The sequence below is a fragment of the Squalius cephalus genome, assembly GCF_949319135.1.
Source record: "Squalius cephalus genome assembly, chromosome: 1".
NCBI lineage: Eukaryota > Metazoa > Chordata > Actinopteri > Cypriniformes > Leuciscidae > Squalius > Squalius cephalus.
In genome coordinates this window covers 40,954,312-40,980,958 of record NC_137122.1, presented here as the reverse complement: position 1 = coordinate 40,980,958, position 26,647 = coordinate 40,954,312, and the positions used below count along the sequence as shown (strand labels likewise).

The following is a 26,647-nucleotide window of genomic DNA, read 5'->3' as shown; positions in this document are numbered from 1 at the left end:
GGACATTTATATGAAAAAACACGTAAAAAATGACTGACACATGACTTTGATTGAATTTTACTAACCCTTACTATCAATATTTTCGCATATGGGCATTGGCATTTAGCCACCGACCTATGTTTCCAAACTTCTGATGGTGGTTTCGTCTCGATCGGACAAGCGGTTTCGAAGATATAGCCAAATGTTTTTTAAGCGCTAAATCACAACGCTACACAAACCGTAAGGCGAAATCTAGCATGTTTGGTATCGTAGGACTTGGCAAGGATTTAGGAGTCTAATTAGATGAGTCTCGTGAAAATAAGTCGACCACATCCGAAGTTATAAGCATTTGAAACAAAAAATTCACCACTAGGTGGCGCTGTTTCGAAACTTCTCACGCTCCTTCAGGACACTGTGCTGATGACCCATACCAAGTTTCGTAACAATCTGTTCATGCATTCTTAAAATACAGCATTTTAGCACAAAATTCAAAATGGTCAACAGTCAAAATGGCCGATATGGTAAAATTGGATATCAGTTGACTCTGCATGTTGCCTTGAATCTAACAAGACCAATTTTATGATTTTTGGACAAACTGTTCAGAAGTTATAAGCAAAAATAGCCATTTTTCATTTCTCCGGACCAGTAGGTGGCGCTGTGCCGAAACGCAGCATGTAGCCTCAGGTCATGCTTGGGATGATATGTACCAAGTTTGGTCTGAATCCAATAAAGCGCTGCGGAGATACAGCCTTACGTCTGTTTTTGCAAGCGCTGCGTAAAATTTGTTCGTGGGTTTATTGAAAACGGTTAAGCGAATCAACTTGATGATCTGGTTTAATTTTCGTGCAAACGAGTTCGTCTAGGACGAGTTCGAAAAAGTAGGTTTTTCGAAAAATTCAAAATGGCGGCCATATTTTTATGACGGAAAATGAAGTCATAGGGTGCAATCGAATCGGCATGAGCTCAGGAATCAGAGGAAAAAATAATTTTGTTGATTGGGAACCTTACGGTTCAAAAGTTATTAGCAAAATAAAAGTGAAACTTTGGACAGGTGGTGGTGCTAGAGGGATTGGTTTTAGGACACCAAATTTGCTATGGTGACAGTTCAGACTGTCCTCTATCAGTGTGCCAAATTTCATAACTTTCCTGCAATCGGTTCTATGGGCTGCCATAGACTCCCAGTCGGAAGAAAAAAAGCAGAATAATAATAAGAACGGGAACAGATACAATAGGTGCCTCCGCACCTTCGGTGCTTGGCCCCCTAAATATTATATACTTGTTATATAATAACGTTCTATTTCAACTTTTATTTTGTTGACCTAGCTAACATTAGATTTAATAGAATATGTCAACAGCAAGCTAGCTAATAGTATTGGACATTTTTCTCTTTCTTACTAATAATGGATTTCAAGGTCAAGGTAACCGTAGCCTAACATTCAAATATTATGTCCAGTTGTCTTTCACAAAATATCAAATATTTTCTGTGATATATATATTTTTTTTTTATAAAATAAGACTTACATGCATGAAATATACAAAAGCAGCCATGTTGAGTTGTGAAATGTGTGGCAGGTGAATAGTTTTCTGCAGTAAATATGTTCCTACTTACAAAAATTTACAAATACAAAGGTTCCTATATGGGTCATTTTTGCCCCATGTGTGTAAAATTGATGTAGAAATACAAAAACTGTGTTTGTTTATAAAGTAAGAAAGGAAAAATAAACATAATGATTTGTGGAAATCATTTTAATGAAAGATATTTAATGAATACCTGGATTAATAAATGGTAAAATACATTTCTTTCAAAGATTCAGCAAAGAAACACTCAGCCATGATTGAAATAACTTAGGGAATGAATACGGGTCATTTTAGACCCATGTTGTGCATTAGAAGGGTAGTGACACAAAAACGATTTTTATTCGAAAAGATATAAAAAAAGACATTTAAATAAGGATTTGTAATGATCTAAAACAAGTTAATAGAGGAATACCTGGAATACTGAATGATGAAATTAATTTCTTGCAAAGATAAAGAAAATAAAAACTCAGTCGGGTCACTTTAAACCCATGTTGTGCATCAAAGGGTTAAGAAAATATATTTTTTTATTGTCTGTGTGGGATTAAACACCTTTCAGGCGGACATGAACACGGTGTACCTCAGCCTGATATAGATACTGAGAGAATGAGAAAGAAAAGAGAGAGGCGAGAAAAGAACAGCACATGCAGATCTTTGACCAGCTGTTTTTAGAACGCCCTCCAGTCCCCATTGGTTGTAAGCCCCATTCCTCTCTCTTCTCCTTTCTATCCTCCTTTTCCTCTCTCCCCATGTGCTCATTCACTTGTTTTATCCCTATCACCCTTCACTCTGTTTTACTGTGTATTGTCTTTCCTATAGTTTGGTGAGGAACCATGAAAATACTTTTTGTCCACTGCCCTCTTTCCTTGCACCATTAAGTCATGTTTCTTTGCAAAAGTTTTGCACATCATGACCTTTTATTTGCTCTCATTCACATGTGGGTCCTATGGTCCTTTGTTTAATGAATCTGTCTATCATTCATTTGGAGTTCTGTTCTGTTCTCTGCTCTTTTCTTCAAGGTGAAAAATGAATTGAGGATGACCCAAAAAAGTTTGCCTGGAAACTAGGATAAGAACATCTGTTGTCCTACTAGCGACACCATGTGCGGTAAATAGACAGGGTGACATCTGAATGTAAGCTCTTCACCGTTCCCCCTTCCCTCGTTTATACTGTATGTTCGGGAGAATCCGAAAGGAAAAAGCTGGTTTAACTTAGCTTATATATTTGATTTGATTATTTTAATGAATATTATATTATATTATATTAGGCCTATATATTTGTTAAAATAAATTTTAACTTATATTTTAATAAAAAATATATATTTACGATAATAAAAAATTATACACATATAATAATGTAATTTAATAAATATAACATTATTTTTCATTAAAAAATATTTTATATATGGGCACATGCCACCAGTTTAGGTGGGCGTGACTACAGCTAAATAATTTAACCTTTCTCTGCAATCTCTACTTTTCTCACTTTGTCTCTGGCATTCAAGTCTAGCATACACTTCTCCTAAACATTCTTTCCATCTCTCCTTCTCTTGCCTCCATTGCTTCCACTTTCTCTCTTTCTTTACTTGAGCACCCTGTCAGTTCTGATGACCTGGTTCTTGGTAACTGGTCTGGAGTCTCAGATTAGCTCTCCAGTGGAGAGAAAGAGTGAAGGATCATCTCTATAGCTTTGATGTGAATTTCAGCTGGGTCAGATACTCATGACTGCAGTCCCAGAGTAGCCCGTTTTGTATTTGCTGCACAGCGGTACCAAAGGCATAACATTTTAGGAATTTACAAGCTTTGGTTGAGACAGAACATCAGCAACATCAACTTCACACGCTGTCACCAACATGAGGGGCAGGTGGAGACGTGAGAGGGGAGGGTGGGGTTAAAAATGTAGGAGAGAGAAAGCTGATATAAGTGACAAAACTGAAAAGGAAAGGAAGGAAAAGACACAAAAGAAGAGGTTATTTGAGAAAAGGAAGGAAAGGAGGTCTGCCAGGGGAAGGGGGGATGGGTATCACACTGTAGAGAGAGGTGATATGTGTATGTGTGGGGGGGGCGGGGGGGACTCATGACTGTGGGGTGCAGGCCGCTTTTAGCTGAGCATCAAAGCTAATGCTGAGGGATCTCTGATCCTCAAAAAGTCAACACAAATACTAACAGAATGTATGTGTGTGTTTGTGTGTGTGTGCATGCTTGGGTTAGCACTGCAAATCACTGTCTACGGCCCCGGTCACACCTGATGTGTTTTTTGCAGTGAGAGGCTCCTTTTTTCAGTTGGTTAGCTATGGCAGCGAGCGTTCTGCGCACTGTTTATGCACCTGCTGCGCCTCGCGTTTTTGCAGTTTAAAAAAAAGCAACTCCGAGCGGAAAAAGTGCCCGACGTCATCGCGTTTTTTTCCACTGTCCAATCGAATGAATGGAGAGGCGGGCCTTCCGTTTTAGTGATGGAAGCTACAGTTGCTTGAACGCCCGGAGAGTGCGATGATGGAGGATAAACTTGTGGTGCTCTCGCGGGTTACCAGGACTTCACAAACCGTAACTACCACAATGTTAACAGAAAGTAAATAAAGTTAATAAAAGGCTGATTTGACGTTTACTTGACTGACAGGACAGCTGTGGTTGCCTAGCAACATAAAAAACGCAGCGCACTGCTCGTTCTGTGTGATGGTGCAGTACTGTGCACCTCGCGTTTTCGAACCTGAAAAACGGAGTGAAAGTGAGGAGTGAGGCATCTGAGTGCCTCAGTTGATCTATGTTTACTTTTTTGGGGGGGGTTTGCTGTACTCGCAATCAATAATCCTGAACCATAATGACTGAACGACACAACAGCGGCGTGCGAGATCGTATCATAGAAATATATACACAGAACCTCATTAGCGCCTTACGTATAGCGGCCCATTGAAACGGCCGCTAATGAGGATTCTATGTATATATACTGTATCTATGGTTTCTACAAGCAGAAACCAAGGATAGCGTGGATATTACGTCATTGATAGGCGACAATGACAAGGGCATTCATTGTCCTTTTGTTGACAGACATAAGTGCGTGGAGTATGTCAGAAACTGAATATGCAAATGAACATTCAGTGTAGACAAATGTCAGCCATTAAGTGACTGAACACCACTGGGCGGGGCCTATGGTGCAATGATGTATAGCTATTTGTTAATGTCTTGCTCTGGCATATGCATACATATATTTGCTGTGACGTCACAGATCCCGCAATATCAAAACGAGTCATTTCTGGAGCTTAATCAAATAAATGCTTTGTTTATGATCAGGAGGATGTTTTAAGCTACAGTATGAAACTTCCAGGATGTTTTAATGGTACAAAGATCTCTTACAGTCAAATATGATTTCTCATGTCATGACCTCTTTAAATCCATGAAGGAATTTAGGGGTCAGTTGTCTCCTTTTAAGAAAACAAACCCAACCAAACCAGTTCAGCTTCTACAATTACTATATAAATATTAGAGCTGTCAATTTATATGAACAAAAAAGTCAATCAACAAAATATAAATGCAAAAACACAATTAATAATGTGTCATAACCCATTTGCAAAACTGCTATACAATTTTCCTACCATATGAGAAATTCAGAAAATGGCTCAAATGTCCGTTCACACAATTTTGGATTCAAATACCCCTGGATGGTGCATAAGGGGGAAAAAATGAAGCAGAACACAGGAGTAAAAAGACACATTTTAAAACACTTTTAAACTGTAAGCACGTGTCTTAAAAAACACTGTCCTCAAGGCACAAGACACTGAAAAACCACATACAGCATAAAGCAATTGTCAAAGATGGCCATTTTCATGTATCCATAGATTAACAATTTATAAAAACATAGGAGTACAAGAATGTGTCCTGTGCAAATGGCCTCTAATTATGAAAATTTCACTTGCAAATTCTATTACTGTGGACTGTATGCCAATCAGAGATGTACTCAGTGATATGCAAATTAAACACATACTATGTTGCCTTCTAAAGACAATTACCCCGGTTTCACAGACAAAGCTTAAAGGTATAGCGGAGGATTTTCTTTTTCCGGGTGGATCATCAAGACTATTGGTCCTCCTAAGTGTCAATCATTCTGGTGATATGTTTACGTAAGGCCGTCGTACGTGCTCGTGCGCACGATTCACACGATGGCGTGCGCTCAAAACACAGGTTGGGCTTCCCACTGATGCCTCAGTCGCGAAGTTTCTACTTGACAGGTAAAGTTTGGCATGCTATTTGGAGAAATCCATTTAAAATCACTGCTAGTAAAAGTTAATGTAAGCTATGATTAGCTTGTGCATACTCTCTCGTGCACACGTTTAATAGGCGTTCCCTCTCGGGAGCAGCAGAGCCATAGAGAGAGAGAGTTGCGACAACGGAAGTTCAAAATGCTACGTGATTCGCGTAGACCTCAGATAGTTCCAGGAAGTGCTTCGGAATCAACTAGCATGCTTTAAAACACAAGTTTATTTGATTCAGATGTACTGATAATATACAATCTTATTCTTTAAACGTCTTACCTTTTAAAAGTGCATCACAAACGGTCTGTTCTACCGCGCTGTTGTTACTTCCGGGAACTATTGAGAGGCTCTACGAGCCGCCATTGCTGTAAAAAAAGTGTTCCATTGTTGTCAATGGAGTTGTCGCAACTCTCTCTCTATATGGCTCTGGGGAGCAGGTAGAGTGTTGCGCATGTGCATTTTTTCAAAAAGTGGAGAGGGCGGTTCTTTTCTAAAATTCAGGAAAATCCTCCGCTATACCTTTAAGCTAGTCCCAGACTAAAATGCATGTTTGAGCTGTTTTAAAGCAATTTGCACTGGCAAATCTTAAAATACGTCAGTGGCATTGTTTTGTCTCAAGTCTCAATGTACACCAGTTTGACTGAATTTAATCGATTGACAGCACTAACAATTATATAAATTTGCTGGTATTCATAAAGACCTAAACTCGGTGTACGGTGTACCACTACAGTAATGTTTCACACACATACGATGCCTATGAAAACCTGCATGCAAGCTAAATCAAGTTGAACAAGCTAATAAATTATCAGTTTTAACCAGCTAGTTCATCAGAAGCTGGTTTTAGCTGGATTTGTACTAGGAAAATGGCTGTAACATTTACTTAGCATCTAATTTCTGAAGCTGTTACACCTAACCTGGAACGATCCAAAACACACAGCACCCATTCACCAATCCAGCATCATTATTTATGCCAAGGCACATGCACACACAGACAGAGCACCTGCTGGGAACGGTACGAACAGAGCTCTCCTGGCGACGTACTCCAGCACACACCTCACCAGCAGGATTATTGAGATTAATAACTGGTGATTATTAAGATGAATACACCGATTATGTCTGTTGTGCCTTATGCTGCCACTGTCGTTAATTAAGGCCACATCGTTAGCACACCAACGGCAGATATTAACCCCATACCCATCCATCCCCATCACCGAGGGCAACGGTAACCATGGAGTACCTGCTACACCTCACTGTGGTTTTGGTATAAAGTATTTGGTTATTAAGATACAGTACAAACATTAAGGGCTCTTTAACCACAGCAAAGTAACAATCATATGTTGTTCAGTAGCTTCACTGCCGAAAAAAACTGCTTAAACTGGCCTAAGATGGTTAGGTTAGTCTGGTCTGTTTTGATGGTTTTAGACAGGTTGAGGGCCTGCTAAACCTAATAAATACAGTTAGGAAAGGTGGGGAGACCATTTGAACCAGATTAACACCAGCTTGGCCTGGGAGACAAGGTAGACCATCTTAAACAAGCTCCAAGACTCCATATAGCAACTTCCTTAATAACTATTAATAAGCAATAAATATGAAGGAGTTTACTGAGGCAAAAGTCGTAGTTTATAGTGAATATGTGTTCCCCAAACTAAAGTGTGACCAAACATTTTGGATAAGTTTTAGTTATATTATATTTATAGGTATATTTCTTCATATATTGTTGGTCATTTATATATAGAACAGCTCACACCAGCCTAGGATGGCCCATTTAGTTTACACCAGAAATATATTGTTCAATTTGAAAATATATTTCATTTAAACCTTCAAGTGAAAAAATAAATATTACAAAGTGTACTTAAAGTGGCAATAAAAAACATTTCAAGTCTTAAAATACTTCTTAGGTAAAGGCGACATTTATTTGTTGGTCTTTATGAGAAAATATGATATACTGTATATTTATATTGTGCAAAACATACTGTAAAACATTTACCCCAAATGTATTTGAAGACTGGGCTTTGTAAGGATATTTGTAATATAGATTTTCACTTGAAGATTTAAATGAAGGCTTAGACTGCTGCTTGATATAACCATCTGATAGGCCTCAACTGTAACCATGGAAACTCAGACTAATAATGCACAGCTCATGAGGCTGCTGGTAAACTTTTTTGAAACTATTACACCCACCTGCAGCAGGCCAGTAAAAAAAGATGAGATGGGGCGGAGTCTGATGAAAAATCCCTCTCACAGAAAAAAACCAAAAAACCAAAAAACTAAAATCTGGCCTACTCCTCCACTGAGTTGAACTGAGCTGATTGACACCCCCTACACACACTCACACACACAAATACATCAAATACATACACACACGAACCCTCTTCAGCTCTGTCTTTAACTGTGTGGGCAACGGCATTGATTTTCTCTTGAGCTGAAGGGATGACATCACTGTTGGAGGGGAGCAGCATGTGGGCGGCTCTTCTGCATGCCTGTCTTTAGTCGAGCAGACGATGATAGGACAATGGCCACCGAGGGGTCGGTGACAGGCGAGGAAAAATGTCAATATCCTTGGTCTATGATAGCAGCAGCAAGAGAGAAAAAGAGCTGTGAAAGGGGTCACTCATTGTTTTTCAACCATTAACGCATACACGCACACATACCGTGAGTGAGAAGGGCTGCATAGTGACACTTTCTTCATAGGGAAGACGACTTCAGATATCTAATGAGCCGCATGAAGGGTGGAGATGAGAAGAGAGGAGGACTGCAGGAGAATGCTCCCAATTATCTTTAATAATCCCTCTGTAATCTTTCACACTGAATGGAAATTGTGCGGAAGGGAAAAGCATGGGAAGATAAAGATTACAATTAAAGTAAAAATCAAATTTTTTCCATGCAGTAATCTGCCATCGTTGGGCAATGAGCTTTATGTTTTTTCTATGGTCATTCATCTCTAAGAAGCTGAAAGGACTAAAAAGGGAGAATGAAACATTGAGGACAAAGGAGAGGACAGATACTGAGCTATACATATAGTTACTGAGTTGATGTTTTCAGTAGACATCCTGCTGAAAAGACCAGCTTAAACCTGGTTAGTGCTGGTTAGTGCTGGTCCGACATGTGGCAAAACTTAGCTGGTTAATCAGCATGGCGTTTCTGATGATACTGGTTGACCAAAGATGTCTTCCTTGGATATGCTAGTGGAGAAACATATCTGATTGGGACCAACACAGTTAACACTTTATTTCGATAGTCCACTTTAGATACTCTACTGATACGTAACTTTGCAACTACAGTACATGTCAACGAACACTTATTATTTAGAGTATTAGTAGACTGTCTGCTTAATATTGACGTGTAGTTGCAAAGTTACTTATCGTCAGTAGAATGTCTAAAGTGGACTATCAAATTAAAATGTAACCCTGGTAAGGTCTGGTCATGCTAAACATGCTAAATACTAATTTGGCAAGGTTGGGAAACCAGTTAGACCATATTAACACCAGTTTGGCCTGGGTGGGAGACTAGTTAGACCATCTTAAACAAGTTCCATATGGCCAAAGAGATATATTTTCAGATATATTTTTTTATATATTTGAAAATATACAAAAAAGGTCAATATTCATATTACAAATTTATTTTTAAATATTTTTATAGAAGTATATTTGATCATTTTTTGTTACTTATAATTGCTTATATATTTATGTAATATAAATATCTAACAATATTTAGAAGTATAAATGCCTTGCTTAGTTCCGATAGTTAGGAAGCATAACAAATTGGGGACCTAACTAACACCAACACACAATGATCATGTTAGCAATTAATATATGTTTAAGCAGTCTATAGACCTTCACTTTGATCTGAATTGAACTCATGGCTTGTTCTGAATTAAATGAGTATAACTGAGAGAAAGGGGGAGGAAAAAGTAAAGAGATGACTATTATAGTGAGGAGTTTCAGCAGAGAGAAATTGTCCCACTTTTAACCAGCAGTAAATCCCACGCAGTACATCTTTACAATCCAGCACTTACTTAGAGAGACGGATGAGAGAAGACTAGGGGGAAGGTGCATAAAGGCCCCAATGGCTTGAACATAGAAAGAAAACATTGCTGTAGGGAGAGTTTGCTGGAATTAACTTCACATCTCAACACCAACTGAATTCATTAATAAAATACCTAATCTCTTAAAAACAGGGTTCATTTTTTTCCACATCCAAAACTAATATAATTTCTGTGTGTGTGTGTGTGCGTGTGTGCGTGTGTGTGTGTGTGTGTGTGTGTGTGTGTGTGTGTGTGTGTGTGTATCAACTATGGGCATGCACTTTTGGTGCCGTGTGTAAACACTTGCAGTCTCACTTGTTAGTAATCGGAAGTAATTTCGATGTAGCATTCTTCAAAAAAAATTTAGATTAAGCTGGCAGACTCTTTTACCAAGCTAAGGCTAATTTCACAGGTAACATTTCATAAATACACACAGCTATGTAAAATAAAATTTTATTTATGGGCAATTTGGCAAATTAGCTTAATTGGAAATCCTAGACAATAAAAATACTGCATTCAAAAATTATTACAACATTTTCCTTTGTTCTTTTGTTCCTCCATTCATCACGTCTCATAGTATTTCCTCTCAACCATTAGTACAGTAGAAGAAAAAAAACTTTACTAGGTCAAAATTGTTAGTTGTGGTGGATAGATATTGATCAAATATTTTTTAATCAAACAAGGCAGACAGGCAGGATCAAATAATTTTCACAAAATAAATATTGAAGTGGTTTATTTTTATTTCACTTTTTTTTAGATCAGTTTATAAATGATAAAATAAGAATTTCCATTAAAAAAAATATTGCAAGGCTGAAATTGTGGATCTGAGACAAGAGAAAATGAAATAATATAAGACATTTGACAAATAGCAAAAAATAAATGCATGTGTAAGTTTAAGGAACCTGTTATTTTATTTGAATAAAAATCCACCAAAGAAGTGCATGTAGTTGAAAAAACGCCCACATACATGTGATTGTACCCAAGCAGCCTCAGTTCTCAGGCAGTGTCTATGGAAACCGAATATCCACTGACATGAACAGAGAGAAAAGGCTAGGAAATGGAGAACACAAGAGATGGAGGTTCATCGACTGATGGCGAATGGGAAAGCCTAGTGCGTGGGCTGACCGGGGGTTTCTGCCGCACAAGCACTCATAAATTTGCCCTACCAATCCCTCTCTCTTTCTCTCTCTCTCTCTCTCTCTCTCTCTCTCTCTCTCTCTCTCTCTCTCTCTCTCTCTCTCTCTCTCTCTCTCTCTCTCTCTCTCTCTCTCTCTCTCTCTCTCTCTCTCTCCTCTTCATCCCTGACCCCCTTCCTTTAAGCATAATGATAATTGCATGCTTTATGAGGAACTGAAGCAGGAGGGCAATGCATAGCTCATCTACACGTCACAAGATAGGATGGGTACAACGACCCCTCTCCGCCATTACAGTGATTAAATAAGACGGACTCTGTCCCTACATCAGCGATCCAGATCATAGTCTTCCTCAGCCCTTGAAAATGGAAGGTCAACTCAGACCTTCAGACTCAACTTTGCTAGTGATAGACGTTTAATTCATGACAGTAATGTCGGTATCATTTTATGAAGTCCTCATGAAGTCTCTGAGATATGCACACAAGCATGGCTGTTCTCCGTTTCTCACTAGAGGAGTTAAGGGAGTTAAGAGTTAGGGGACTCTTGTCCATCTTTTGATTATTATTATTTGATTAATGACTATCGGTAAAATAAGTTTACAACCGTTTCCCTCATACAACATGAATTGCACCAGCCAAATAGGAAACACAGGGCCAGGTATACTAAACAGCAAATTAGCGTGAGACTGCAGTCTCATAAATGCGCAGATGGGAGTGGAAAGTTCTGCGGTCGATCTACTGACAATGTGCAAATTAAAGAACACAGACCCATCATCTCATTTTCATTATGACCAACACAATCTACCAAGAGCAAATTTAGCTTAGGGTCACAAGCAAGCAGAGACAATGATAATCAGGTGCGGGTAATCTACTAACAACACAGGTGCAGCAAACTAAAAATAGTGTAAAATGAACCAAGTAAATTAACACTAGAACAGAAAATTCTCTCCATTCTAACACGCGCTCTCTGTTCTCTGCAGCGCCTCCTCAGCAACAAAGATCACATTCATGTCAAGCGCAAAATTAAGACATGCTTTTTTGGGTGTTAAATAATGGTGCAAATACCAGTAAATTGACTACGGCAAATCTTAGTGAATAGCGTTGCATTATTTATTCAAACACTCTCCTCCCGTAAATTTTGTGTCTGAAAGGGAAACTCTTACAAATGCATATGCAAAAAGTTCAGCCTAAAAAATAACCCTGTTCATGCCTTTTCAGCGCTAATTTTTCACTGTGTGCGTCTTTAGTAAATACTAACAGTAGTTTTTTAACACTATATGAGTGTTTGTGCTGGTACAACCTGTTAGTAAATCTGGTCCATATTTTTATAATACTGTATTTATTGATTTATTTTTGTAAAGGCACCGTCTTTAATGAGTCTAATTTACTCTGAACACAATAACTTGAATAAAACGAATTTTCAGCGCATGCAGCAATTGCACTTTAAGTGGCATGCAATTCCACATGCAAAAATGGCAAAACAATTTCATGAATTTAACCGTTTGTCATTATATATCTTCATTTGTGTATGTGAAAGACATTATAAGCTTAAAATGGTCAATATCAGGTCCTGATATTAAAGATAATTTGATACTTGAACAATATCATATATGTATTTTGACACATAAAGAACCTAAAGTGCATAACATTTCATAAATGAACAGGACATTTGTACTGTTTACAGTATCTTATTCTCTGTTTTACCTCAAGGAAACTACCTTTTCCCTTTCATTCTATGTTTGTAATCTTTGTTCGGTTTTTCCTTCTACTCTGTCCTGCTCTTCCCTTTCATCTTCACCCTCTCTCTCTCTCTCTCTCCTCTCCCACCCCTGCTCCAGCTAATTGCCGCAGAGCTCACTGATAGAAATCAATATGCAATGTTTGATTGTGAGCCAAAGCACAGGAAGGTGAAGCAGAGCAATGAACATCACAAATACACAAACATACAAACTCAGCACTTGCATATCTGATGCTCGGTTGATTAAGAGGTGTTGAACACAACCATTGTGCATTTGTTGGGTTTCTCACAGAACCCCATAATCAATCTGACCATAACGCCATTAGCTATATATGAGCTTGCTTATTATTCATTTATTGCATTAAAGTCAACCTCAAATGGCTTTGAGCAGCATAAAATCCAATAACTGACAAATAGCTACTGCTATAAAATCTATTGGCAAACATTTTCAGCCTTTTTACATTGAGACAAAACTTAAAGAGATAGTTTATCCAAAAAAGTATAATTATGTCATCATTGACTCACCATCATGTTGTTCCAAGCCTGTATGACTTTCTTCTGTGAAACACACAAAATATATTTTTGACTCTGTATTTTTATTAGGCAATGAATGTGGGGTCCAATGTATGGACAAAAACAGAAAATCTTTTAGTGAGTAACAGAATGACAGAATTTTCTTTTATGGGTGAACTATCACTTTATGGGTGAAATTGATTCTAATCCTTTAGTATAATAAAATGCCGTGACACAGGAGGGCTTCAGCAAACTTCCAAGGGCCATTATTCAATTTCTAAATTAAAACTAATAACTATAATTTCTGATTATTTCCCAGCTTCTTTATCATAATTATAGTAGGAAAACTGGAAGACATGTCTTACCTTATACTGTATATGGCCTTATAAGATTGTTTTGGACATTGAAGGGCTTTTGAGTCAAAATGGTTGGGACCACTGGCTTCATTTATCTTTCTGTAATAGAGCACTATTCAAAAGATGCTATGTATTATGACAAAATAATATTTTTTGTGAATCACAATTATTTCATTATATTATAGTAGATTTTTTACCAGTGGGCAATTCTTTTTGAAGGAAGAGCAAGACATTTTCCCTGCATAGTCGCTCAGGTTTGGGTGCACGTTCTTGTGGTGCCACCAGCCAAGCAGAATAGTTCTTTTTCAGTTCTCAAGTGATTAGTCACATGACATTTTACAACTCTAATTGTAAATCCAGTCGCTTCAAGACACAATTGTTTTGCAGATTTTAAATCATGCATTTTCAGCTCCAGCCATGCAGCCAGTGAGATGACTGCGAAAGCTAACGGATAGCTTTTTGTCCAGGTATTATATAATGGTTTAACAGTCATTTTGATTGCAATTCCGTTTGGTGACACAAGTGGCACAGAAATTACAGACTTCACCTCAAAGTATTCTTATAAAATGCTTTATTCTATTTTCTTAAAGCAAAAGCTGTCATCTTGAAACTGAAGCGAAAACCAATACTGACAGACAAGACAAAAAAAAGAAAGACAAAAAACCCCTAATCGACTAACCCTGTAAAAGCAGAAGGTACTGCTCGCCTGTTATCTTTCTTCTCGACCTGAAAGCCTAGTGGAACAGACTGTATGGAGTAGAGAGACTAGTGTAAATCTGTCTACATGAAAGCTTCTTTGATAGGCCTCTACTCTCATCTCATCTCACCAAGCATGCCACTAATGTTCTGCCTCCCAGCCAAAATATCCCCAGCAACACCTGGCACCATGAAGAAGAAGAAAAAACTGATTAAATCATTAGAGAAACACATGGGAGGACGGAAAAGAGAGAGTGGGAGATGAAGGAGGGAGAGTGGGGAGGTAACGGGGGGGTTGGATGAACAACTTCATAAGCTTGGCACTGTGCTCCTGGTGCCGTGCCCGTTGTTTATGTCCACACACACATCAAAGGCTGCGGTAATCGCTGCTGTTTGCAGGCCCACATCTCCAGTTCACCTTGACTGACCTGTAATGCACTACGGGCCAAAGCAGTGGCAGAGGTTGGCAGGTTCCTCACTGAGCAGGCCAAAAAGTGTCTGAACCTGGGCGTTAGCATGTCAGGTTCTTCTAGCACGCTTAATAAATGAACATTAGGAGATGAGCTTCCCATAGCACAGCGGTTGGAGCAGCTCCAGGTCTTCACCAGCTGTGCTGCTCTTGTTTACAAGCCACCGCCTGCTGCTGGAGTGGCCTCGCGACAGGCCTCTGCTCCGAACCGCATCCTCGGGCCCGCTTGAGTAGCCGAGCCCAACCCGAGTGCATGTGCGCTGGGTCTGAACATCCTTACATGTCCCTCGGTGCCCTCTGAATAAGCATAAAGTCATACAAAACGTGGAAATGTGGTGTTTGAATTCACAAACCTAACTCTGCAACTATGTTTCTCTGTTACAGGAAACTTCAAAGGATTGTGTAAGCAGATAGATCACTTTCCAGAAGACACAGATTATGAAGCAGATGCCTCAGAGTACTTCTTACGTGAGTGCCTCCTTAGTGTTTCTGTGACAGTATTCATGTTCTCACCATCTTGTTCTTCCTTGTTCAATCTGTGAGGCATTTCAAATAGTACCAGATATGCTATTTTTGCCCAAGTGCTGTTACTGCTGAAACAACTGCTGGGGTGGGGGTAGCCTTAAACTACATACAATCTTTGGGGGAAATAAAGTTTGGGGAAGGTTATTTCCAGGGCCGCAAAACTCTGCAGGTTTCCCATGATTCACAGACTTAAATATGTTCTTTGCTAATAATTTCAAAATATTTGGTAAAGTATTAAAATTGTATTATTATTCAAATAAAAAGAACTTTTAACTTTCAGACACCAATAGGAATGTAGTACTCTAACCACTAGCTGTTTAAAAAAATAGTCATTCTTTTTTAGTTTTAATTAAAAAAGGTAATCAAATATTGAAATTGTACTAATAATTAAAATATTAAATATTGTGGATTATTTTAGCTTTCAGCTACAAATAGGAATGCAGTAACTGCTGTTTAAATAAATAGTTATTCTTGTTAGTTTTTTTAATTAAAATGTAATCAAATATTAAAACTCTATTAAAATATTAAATAATGTGGGTCGTTTTAGCTACCAATAACAATCCAGTAATATAACTGTCATGAAACACATTTTACCATGTCTTTTCACAAAATTGAGCAGATTTCCCACCAACAACAAAAATGAGCAAAAATGCAATCAATACATACATAAATAAATAAAAATAGATTCTGTCTGGGCCTGGTTATTACTTCCCAGCTGTTGCTGGCAGTGAAATGTCTCTCACGCTAAATGACTGCAATAGAGATGTATTTCAAGTAATATCCTAGTTTTTACTTTGTTCCACCTATCTTTGGTTTTCTCATGCTGTTCAGCCGTGTAAGGATGGTCTGTTGTCTCTGCGGGAGAGTGTGAATGTTTCCTCACTTTGTTTAGACTCTCAGCAGCGGCAGACTCTAGCTCGTACAGTACAGCTCAACTAGGCCCGATTACAGTACACTGGCTCCCTCGTAAACACAGAGCATTGATTTCCACTCTTTTTTCGTCTGCGCAAGCAGACCCAGGAAGTGAGTGTCAAACAAACCACACGCATCAATCCTAAACTCACAAGCAGGACTATCAGTTACTGTCATCAAAACAAGGGCCTGAATTGACTGGAAACAACATGGTAACAACCAAGAGTAATTAAAGATTCTGGAACTGTTGTGGAAGAGGACAATGGCAGACTGGCGAGAGAGAGGAAAAATTAGTCTAAGTGCTGGATTTACAGGGCGCGTCCTGGCCCATTGGGACTGTTTTTGTACTGGCTGAACAAGTGCTAAAGCAGTGTTAATGTTGTCAACGAAATTACTGATGATTAAAGGATTTTAAGTAAAACATACTAGGGGTGTAACAGTTTGCAATTGTGACTTTTGAAGTCACGGTTTGGTATGTTTTTGGTACAGCAGTTATCATTTAATGACGTTGGTGTCATCTCGTCATCATCTTCTTCATCATCAGCTTATGCTACATGACTTTTGGCTGGATTTTGCTGTCGCAGACAGATTTCCAAGGTCTGCGACAAAACCCCCGGATCATTTGATATTATCACCATGTGAATCTTGTAGTGCGTGAAATGCAACGACAAGGTGGAACTAATCCAGCCAATCACAGTGCAGATGGTATAAATGGAAAGCTCTCATAATCACTTGCGTGAATTTCTCGCTTGAATTTATTTGAGAACATGTTTATTTCCCCCTCTGTTGGTCAGGACTGCCTCTTGACCAAATTTCTGGTAGTTTGTGCACCTCGTCAGTGTTGTGTTGTGTAGTTGGGGAGAGCAGGGCACAACCTAACGCGGGGCTAGTTGTAAGACCCTTGTTTTAAATACTTCCACACATGCTAGCATGACGAAACTAAGTGTTTTAACAAGTTGCTATATCAACACTATATAGAGAAATAATTGTGCCAAAATTCAGAAATCTTTGGAAGATATAACTGAACATTTATTTAACCATAGCAAAAGTAAATTTCTTACTTATGTTCATTTCTAATTTAATTTAATCTCTATTTTTGATGTTTATTTTGAATTATCTTATATCTGTTATTTAACAGTTAAGATAGTTCAAGTAGAAGACACTCGCCGGGTTTAAATCCTATTGTGCAGGAGGGGCATGTTGTAACACTGCGTTACAATAGGGGCTTTCGCACCGGATAGTTCTAGGAACTTAGTTCTAGGAACTAGCCACCGGAGTGGTTCCTCGAGAACTAGCTAATGGTTCCTCTAGGAACGTTTTCCTGTTGCATTCGCACCGCTAGTAGGAACTCTGAAGTGACGTAAGCCGTGCATGTTGCTGTGACTTTTATTTTGACCGTGCGGAGAACGCCAGAGCCTGAGCAAATGAACAGTGCTCGCATTCTCCTTGTTCATTAGTTTACGATCTGTCTAACAGTCCTGTCTAATACGTTATTAGATAGAACTGTTACACATAGAAAGACAAGTCATCATGTTTCTCCTCAGCATATAGGTTAAGAGGCCCATCTATCACTGTTTTCCATGTTCGTATAGTTAGTTTCTGGAGTAAACATATAGGCTATAATCTATGTGTTTACATAGCTTTTTTTTAAATTGCGGGTGCTGGTGTTTAGTGTGCATTCGGCCAATCTGCGTACACTAATGTCACTGAGAGTTCCTAGAACGAATTCGTTCCTAGGTCCTGCGGTGTGAACGCGCCGACATCCGGGTACTTTCACCAATAGTTATAGGAACTATGAAAAGGTTCCTCCGGTGCGAAAGCCCCTAATGTGCCCCTATTAGAACTATGCTATTCTATTCTATACTTTTATGAATTCTATTGAGAAAACATGAGAAAAAAGGTGAATAAAGACAGAGTCAATGTTTAGAAATTATTAATTATTATTATGTTTTGAACTATATTGTATAGCTGTGTTTTCCGGTGTGTTTGTTGTCAAACTCAAAAATTATTTTATTTTTAATTATTAAAAAATGCCATTATTTTATCTGAAAAAGGTAATAATTGTATTTTACTGAGAAAGTATTTTAGTTTGTCTTTTATATATATTTTTAGATTAGATCAGATAGCATTTTAAGCTGTCATATGGTCATGTTACAATGTGCCCCACCTATGGGGCATGTTGTCACATTTCACTTCTATTCTTTCGGGGTATATCAAGAAAAAAGTATACACTGTATTTATAAAACAAAACTACATAATTGTACTAGACATGTGGGAAATTAATGTGGGAAAGAATAAATACTCTAAACCTTAAGTAGATATACACAAACTGAGAAAGTCAAAAAGCGTTAGGTTGTGCCCCGCTGTCCCCTATGTGCGTTGCTATGACAAGACGACGACAGATGACAAGAAAACTTAGTGTGAGCACCACAGCAGTTCAGGTAGTCTTACAGTCCTGTAGTGTGAGGTTGCCCTTAGTCCTGGAAAAAAAGGTCATCCACAAAGTTTTTTTTGTCATAGATTTTGTTACTGAAATTAACACTAGGCTATTACAATCCGTTTGTTTGCGTGGTCCGCAACTCCTTTATTGAAGTGTAACAGAGACTCGCTTGCTGTCAGAATGAGCCATTATGCAAAATGGAAATACTTGTGTGACCTTTAACATTTATAGATAATGATACAACCGTAAAATGTAAATTATGCGCTGAGGAAAAAAGGTCTCAAATGCATTAAACAGCACAAGCATCTGACAGGAGGACAAGCCACTTTAAACTGCAAGCTTATGGGTTAGTTTGAAGTGCTTATTATAAAGCAAATCTAATGTTTTGGACAACTTGGATCATGCACTTCTCCAAAGTATTATTATTATTATTATATTAAATATATATTGATATAAACACATTTTCCCATACGACGGGGGACACTCTGAGTTTTAAATTACAATCAGCACACACAGAAGTTTCCCACTTTTACCCCCATTTGTTCTATACACATGCATGCTGAAGCAAAAGAGCCTTACCAACAATTTTATGTATATAGACTATATAAAGAAAATAAATGTTTTGAATAATCTAATAGTCAAAATTATGCACATGCACAATAAAGTAAACTTGACTATGCAGAATGTGTAAATCACAATGTAAATACATTTGTTCCGTATAAACAAACAAAAACACTGACAATGAATATCTAGGCATGGCCGTTGTGACGCATCACCATGAACACCAGGTTTTTGAAATGCTGTGTCAAGTAAAACACATGGGACACCTGAGTTTTGTGCTATTCACGTATGCTTCGTCCAGCTGAATGACCACTAACTGATCCAAATCAACATATAACATTTTCAACTATGTTACTTCTTGTTTATATCAGCTCAGACTGTAACATTTAGCAATAATAATATACTAGAATGTCATGTACAGCCAAGAGCCTTAGAATCACAGCCAAGGAATCAGGCTCATCCTTCAGAGCGTTTGCCCATCCAGTCAGAACCGTTTAACCTACTTAACCGAACACCCATTGGTTAGATGATGATATCAGATAAAAGACCATACAATTATCTCAGTACAGAGCCTTCTTCGGTATCAAAGCTTCATGCATCACCCCAAACAGGTGCCTGACCTGCTGTAATTGAATCTTCACTAAGCCTGTGATTATAGCTCATGCATTTAAACAGCGCAGGTTACGCAGTTATGCGGCAGCATTGACCCCATTGCGGTTGATCGTTAATTGACAATGTCATAATGATGCATTCACTTTCTGAGCGCCCGGGTCTCAATCTGAACGTCTGAGTCGGATCTGTCCAAGCATGTCTCGCGCTTTGGGCTGCTAGGTGGGTGCAGAGTCAGTCACATTGCATGCTAACTCCACAGATAAAGCCTTGCCAATGAGTCTTGGTGCTTTGATCACTTGTGCCTTCCCATATGTTTAGCAATAAAGACAGTTGTGATAACAAGTTCAAACCGCTCAGAGAACGACACCCAGAGAAAGGGGAGAATATTGGGACTAGTGGACAAGGAGTGGTCGAGTTAACATGCAAGCCGGGACAGAGAACTACCGCAGACCTTACACGCTCTGAGTGTGTGTGTGCACGTACAGTATATATGAACGCATGTGTGTTTGTCCTTTTCCTTAGCTGCAATTGGACGAATAGGCCGCAACGCTCCCAGTGGCTTGTGAATTAGGACACTTACTTCCATAAATATTTCAGCCTCTTTCTTATATAGGTCAGTTTTCTGTCTCTCTCACTTTCTCTCCTCTTCTTCCTACTTTTCTTCTCCTTGCCTGTCTATGTCTTATCCTCTTAGACATCTGTTCTGTAGTAACTTTGGTCACCAACTGTGTCCTGAGTGACTGGAGATCTACAAAGTGAGCAGATACAGTGGTGTAGGTTTCAAAAAGTAAGTCATGCATTTACATTTTCTTTATTTTTACCAATACAAGGTAACAAACATTGTGGGTATAAAATGGGTGTTTTAGCTAACCTTAACTACCAAGTTGTTCTGAATCCTTCAAGAGCAGTCCAGTCACTGAGGGATATGCGCTATATGCATTGCCACAAGAACTGACTAGATGAATAGGTAGTGCAGCACGTAAGTGCACTTTTAGCATTGATATTTGCTTGTTGAAAAAGCATGTTGTAATACAGAGTATTTGTTAATATACAGTTGTAATCAAAATTATTCAACCCCCATTGCAAATCACATTTATTCGCAAAATTTACAGACTTTCGTAATGAACAGCTGTTTGCAATGAACAAATCAAACAAAAGTAATCAAAACAGCTCAAAACAACAAATGTTTCGAGTGGTTTCCCCAAATTCAACTGAAAACGCAACTTTTAATGACTTCTGCAGTCTTAAAATTATTCAACCCCTTCATGGCAAGCATCTTTAGTACCTAGTAGAACACACTTTTGCTGTTATGACCTGCTGCAACCAAGATGTCTAACCAGACACCAGCTTCTGGCAGCGTTTCTGAGGAATATTAGCCCATTCCTCATAAGCAATGGCCTTGGATTTTATAAGCGGTTCAAGTCAGGTGACTGTGATGGTCAGTGTAGAATCTTCCAGGACTTCTTCTGCAACCACACCTTGGTGGAAATAAGGAATATGCTTGGGATCATTGTCCTGTTGGAAGGTCTAATGACGGACAAGCTTCAGCTTCCTCACTGATGGCATGACGTTTTCTCCTAAGATTTCCTGATACTTCAATGAATCCATCTTGCCTTCCACACGCTGCAGGTTTCCAGTACCAGAGGATGCAAAGCAGCCCCAGAGCATCACTGAGCATCACCATGCTTAACTGTAGACAGAGTGTCCTTTTCAGCAGATGCTTCATTCTTCTTCCTCCAGACATACAAAGCAGAATCCCAAAATATGATATGATTATGATTTTATGATATTAAATATGATTTTGAGCACTTTTCTTGTGCTTTTGGGTCAGTAGTGGTGTACATCTTGGAGTTCTGGCATGGAAACCGCATGCGTTTAGTACTCGTGTAAGCTGAAACCGCAGTGCCTGTTGCCACCAAATCTTGCTGCAGGCCTTTGCAGTCACTCGAGGGCTTTTCTGAACCCTCAAACCCACACTAACAACACCTGTTTTGCAGATTTGTGCTGTTGTGAGGGATTTTATTCAGGGGGTTGAATCATTTTAAGACTGCGGAAGTCATTAAAAGTTGCATTTTCAGTTGAATTTGAGGAAACCAATTGAAACATATGTTGTGTTGAGCAATTTCAATTACTTTTCTTTGATTTGTTCATTGCAAACAGCTGAAAGTCTGTAAATTTTGCCAATAAACCTGATTTGCAATGGGAGTTTTGATTACAACTGTAAGCCTGCAAAGCGATTATACTGTTTAAAAGTTTGGGGCCGGTAATAATTATTATTACACTTTAAAATAACTGTTTTCTATTTTAATATATATGTAATTTATTCATGTGATGTAAAGCTGAATTCAGTATCATTACTCCAGTCTTCAGAGTCACACAGAAACAGAAACATTTCTTATCATTATCAATGTTGAGAACAGTTGTTATTCTTGTGGAAAGCCTGATAATTTTTTTGTTTTTTTTAATCAGGACAGAAAAAAAAAATGCATTTATTTGATATAGAAATCTTTTGAAACATTATAAACATTATTTATGTCTGTATTGTCACTTTTGCACTGTTTATATATCTTATATGATAGCTTTTCTTTACCAGTTAACGCTATGCTAAACATGTAGGCTTAGCTGTTAGCTTGCTAACTAAAGGCTGACTGAAAACACAAAGGGAAATGTTTAATTTGATACATTTTAGCTTTGGCAATATAATGTGATATGTAATTTAAAATACATTAATTAGGCTACCATATTCTCATGATTAAGACCAAGGCTGAATTTGGAACAGCATACTACCATTCTACTCTTACTGCAATATTTACACTTACATTTAGCAGAAGCTTTTATCCAAAGTGACTTACAATAAGGAACATCACAATCAATTAGTCATAAGATCCAACAATATTTGTAGTACACAACTGGCTAAACAGCAGAAATAGTAATAGTATACTCTTAAGAAAAATGGTTCTAAACAGTACCAAATTAGGGTTCTTCGGCTTGTAGCAATAGCAGAACCCTTTTTGGTGCTAAATATAACCCTTTTTATAAGGTTCCATAAAGAACTATGCTTTGAAAGTGCTATATAAAACTTTAATGATGTTATAAATAACCTTTTCAATGATATTTATTTTCATTAATATTAGTATATTAGTATCTTCATATTATTAATATTACTATTATTTTTTTATAAATTATTTATGAATATTGTTTTTTTAGCCCTATCTGCCTGGTCTTATATCTTGTTGCCTCTATTTGGGTTTTACATTAAAACAAAACAGCATGTTGTGTCAATTAGGTACTTTTTATTGGCATGGCAGATTGTAGCAATAATTACAGTGCTCTAACAATAGAGATTAGCTGAATACATTAATACGGTAAATAACAATTGATATTGAACAAGATGTAAATGTAATGAAGACCAATCCTCTATGATGTCTTTACTTCCTTCGTTATGTGTGTATTCTGAGTGGCAGTTTATCTCAGCAGATGATGAGGTTATGATAAGTGACAGCATCTGAAATATACAATTTAGAGTTACATTGTGTCTCTTCCATCTGATTATGTAAAAACAATTATGTTCGTGAAGGCCAAAATTAGCAAAAATGGACAGAATGAGTCCATTACCATGTTTAAGGAAAAAGTGTTTTAAAGTCATGGTATAGCTTTAATGTTTTTTGTGACTGTGTGTGTTTAGGCATAAAGCCATAATTTTAAAAAAAATCAAACAATATGAATCATAAATTCCATATCTCTGTTACTTACTTAGTGGAGAAGAGAAGAAGAGTATCCTTAACTGAACAGAGCTGCTCACACTTACATGTTCTGTTAAACTAAAAAGAGAGAAAAAAAAAACATGATTGTTTGGAAATGATTGTTACAATTTTTAAAGTTATAATTTATAGACATTTTAAGAAAGAAATAATTTACCTGTTGAGAGTATGTTGACAGTCTGTGTAGTAACTTTAGTTGTATAGCTGAGCTCCAGAAAATCAGTTATGAGGAGGCTTTGGCAGTTACAGATTTGAAAAACAAAAAGGTGGGAATAAAGAACCCTAAACTCTAACACAAAGAACCATTTCAGCATATAAAGGGTTCTTCAGGACGATACGGTACTAAATAGAACTGTAACTACGTGTAAAAGAACCTTTAAAGAACCATCTTTTTTTGTGAAAAGTGTAGCATGCAAGTTTGGTATTCTGAATTTAGCCTGAATACTGAAATATACTAAATATTAAAGTGGTTTTCTATCATTTCTAATTGGGCACCAAAGAAAGTACCAGTAATTTTCACGGCTAGTGGAATTGCTTTGGGGTCTTGCATAACAACGGCATCTTTTACTAAAATCTTCTCAACAATTCATTGGAGGAGCTTTTGGACTAAATCTGAATAGTATATTTTTTTTATGCATTTAGAAGTGAGATTTCAGCTAGTATCATGACTTGTGCTTTAGTAGTCACTGTGGTTTGGATGCTCTCATCTCCACCACTCGTGAAAACGTTATGTAAGGAATCAGAGCTTCAACCGAGGAGCCACATTAGTGAAGTGACACATAAGTGATGTCATAGAAAGCGTCATACTGTTCAGCGATACACCAAAGAACTGGCGTTTTTTGAAAAACCACACAGTGCAAATGAAGATTTGGGGAAAACCGGGGGAAATAAAAACAGGTCAGTGTTCACATCTGTTCTAACACTGCACATAAAAGCGCATGTATATTCATGCCTGTATTTTTAGAGCCCAACATTTGCATACTTACATACAAAATTACTGTATGGATTCATGCACATTTTATTATGAGGGAATTCTGCACTGATTCTCAAGCACCCACGGGTGTACGCTCGCTGAGGGTAATCATGAAAGAAATATACGACATAGTAACAGCACATCATCTACAAACACACAAGCACACACACACACACACACACACACTTTCACACAGGCCCTATCAGTGGCAGGCTTCTCTTTGCTGGAGTGATCATGGGTATGTAGCCTAGGCAGTGGAATCAGGCATTTCACACATCCACACACTGTTATATAAGAGTGCTGAAGCATTCTGAAGCGCCAGTGGGTTTTTAGATCATGCCGTGTCAGAGCTGCAATCTTCCACAGGACCAAACAGCGCTGAGAGGAGGGGGAGGGGAGGACGAAAAAGAAGGAATAAGAGGGACTGAGAGAGTGAGAGCGAGAGAGAGATTTTGAGAAAGTGAACCAGCTGGTAGAAGGGACAAGAGGGTGTTAGAGACAGACAGAGAGGAGTAATGATGAAATGAAAAAGGTAAAAGAGATAATGCCTGAATTAATTTCACATGTATTCTTTTATGCACTCTACTCCATGCCTTCTCTCTTTTTCACTGCAGTTTTGTTTTGCCTTCATCCAGCTAATGAGAGCCACAGCATTAGCCATTAGCTTTAGCCTGTTTCTGTTTAAAATATACTACTAACATTGACCATTAAACAAGGGGGATCATGCACCCATTCATTTTGAGAGGGTGGTCCTAACATGGTGCCCTATGACTAGGGTCAATTTTGTTTTTTACAAAGTACTATATATTTTTAGGGTTGTCAGAATTAATGTATTTATTTAATTTAATTACAATTTAATTTGATTTCAAAAGACTGGTTAGAAATCAAGATTAACTGTGATTAAGTTTAAGTTTTGATAAACTGTTTTCAGCATTGATAATTAAAATAAATGTTTCTTGAGCCGCAAATTAGCATATTAGAATGATTTGGGTTGCTGAAAATTTAGCCTTGCCATTACAGGAACAAATTATATTTCAAAAAAAGATATTTTAAATTTAATAATATTTCACAACATTACTGTTTTATTATACTAATGTGGTCAAATAAATGCTGTGTTTGCTTATTTTTACTCGCACAAAGCACAAAAAGGATTTTTAAACATGAAGTTTGAAAAGCCCTGCTCTGACAAAATTAAAGAAAAAATTATTAAAATTATATATGATTCATTTAGACTAGAGTACAAGTGGACATACAGTAGGTTCAAATCCTGACCCAGTACAGATTTTAATTATTCATTTAAAATTATTATTTTTGAGGAAGCTGAACTATCAGCTCGCCTGAAAACATCTCCCCCTCTAGTTTGAATAAGTATGACACTTTTGCATTAAACTACACTAAATAAAATTGTATCACTACAAAAATAAAGAATTTCACAACAGGGACACATGAGTTTCATAAAGACAAAGCTTTTGTAAGTTTTATCATAAACACAAAGTGTTTTGTACATTAGTTATCACGATGGTGTGAACTGCTGAACATGTCGACTACCAGCAGGTGCTCTGGAGTATCAGTGTCTGTATGGCTCTCCCCCTCACGGGCTCACGGTGTGGCCAAAACTGGCTGTGACTGGATGACCCAGACACACACACACACAGACGCACACATACCAAAACACTGGCCGATAAAATCAATGAGGCTGGCCGAACAGCAACGGGTTTGCATGTGCGGAGGCTGCAGTAGGTTAGCTCAAGGCAGAGGATGGACTGCTGCTAGACTGCAATAAAAGAGGAAGACACCATCTGACACCATCAGGCCCACCATCCGGCCTGATCACCGGTACGAGCGGGGATTTAATTAATCCTCATTCCCTCGCCACCTCTTTTTTTAACCTTTCTTTCTTCCTGGCGCTATCTCTCTCTCATTTTCTTACTCCAAACATGACAATCCATCATAGGGCTGGCAGGGGGGATGGGGCACATGCCACTGAAGCCTCAGGCCCTGGGCATGGAGCACACACACACACACACACACACACACACACACATGAGAGTGCAGGCCACTGCCTGTGTCACCTGATATGACATCGCTTAGCTTATAGAGATTCCACATGCCCAGCCTGCGGATCTATGATCATA

General features: G+C 38.1%; 1 protein-coding gene across 1 annotated transcript in view; it reads left to right on the top strand.

The window, feature by feature from the left end:
- The window catches only part of cacng2a (calcium channel, voltage-dependent, gamma subunit 2a), a 90,080-nt gene that overhangs the window by 37,084 nt on the left and 26,349 nt on the right, over nucleotides 1–26,647 (top strand). Inside the window, exon 2 of the mRNA XM_079864111.1 lies at nucleotides 15,113–15,196. Coding sequence (XP_079720237.1) covers nucleotides 15,113–15,196 — 84 coding nt within the window. The remainder of the gene's footprint in view (nucleotides 1–15,112; nucleotides 15,197–26,647) is intronic.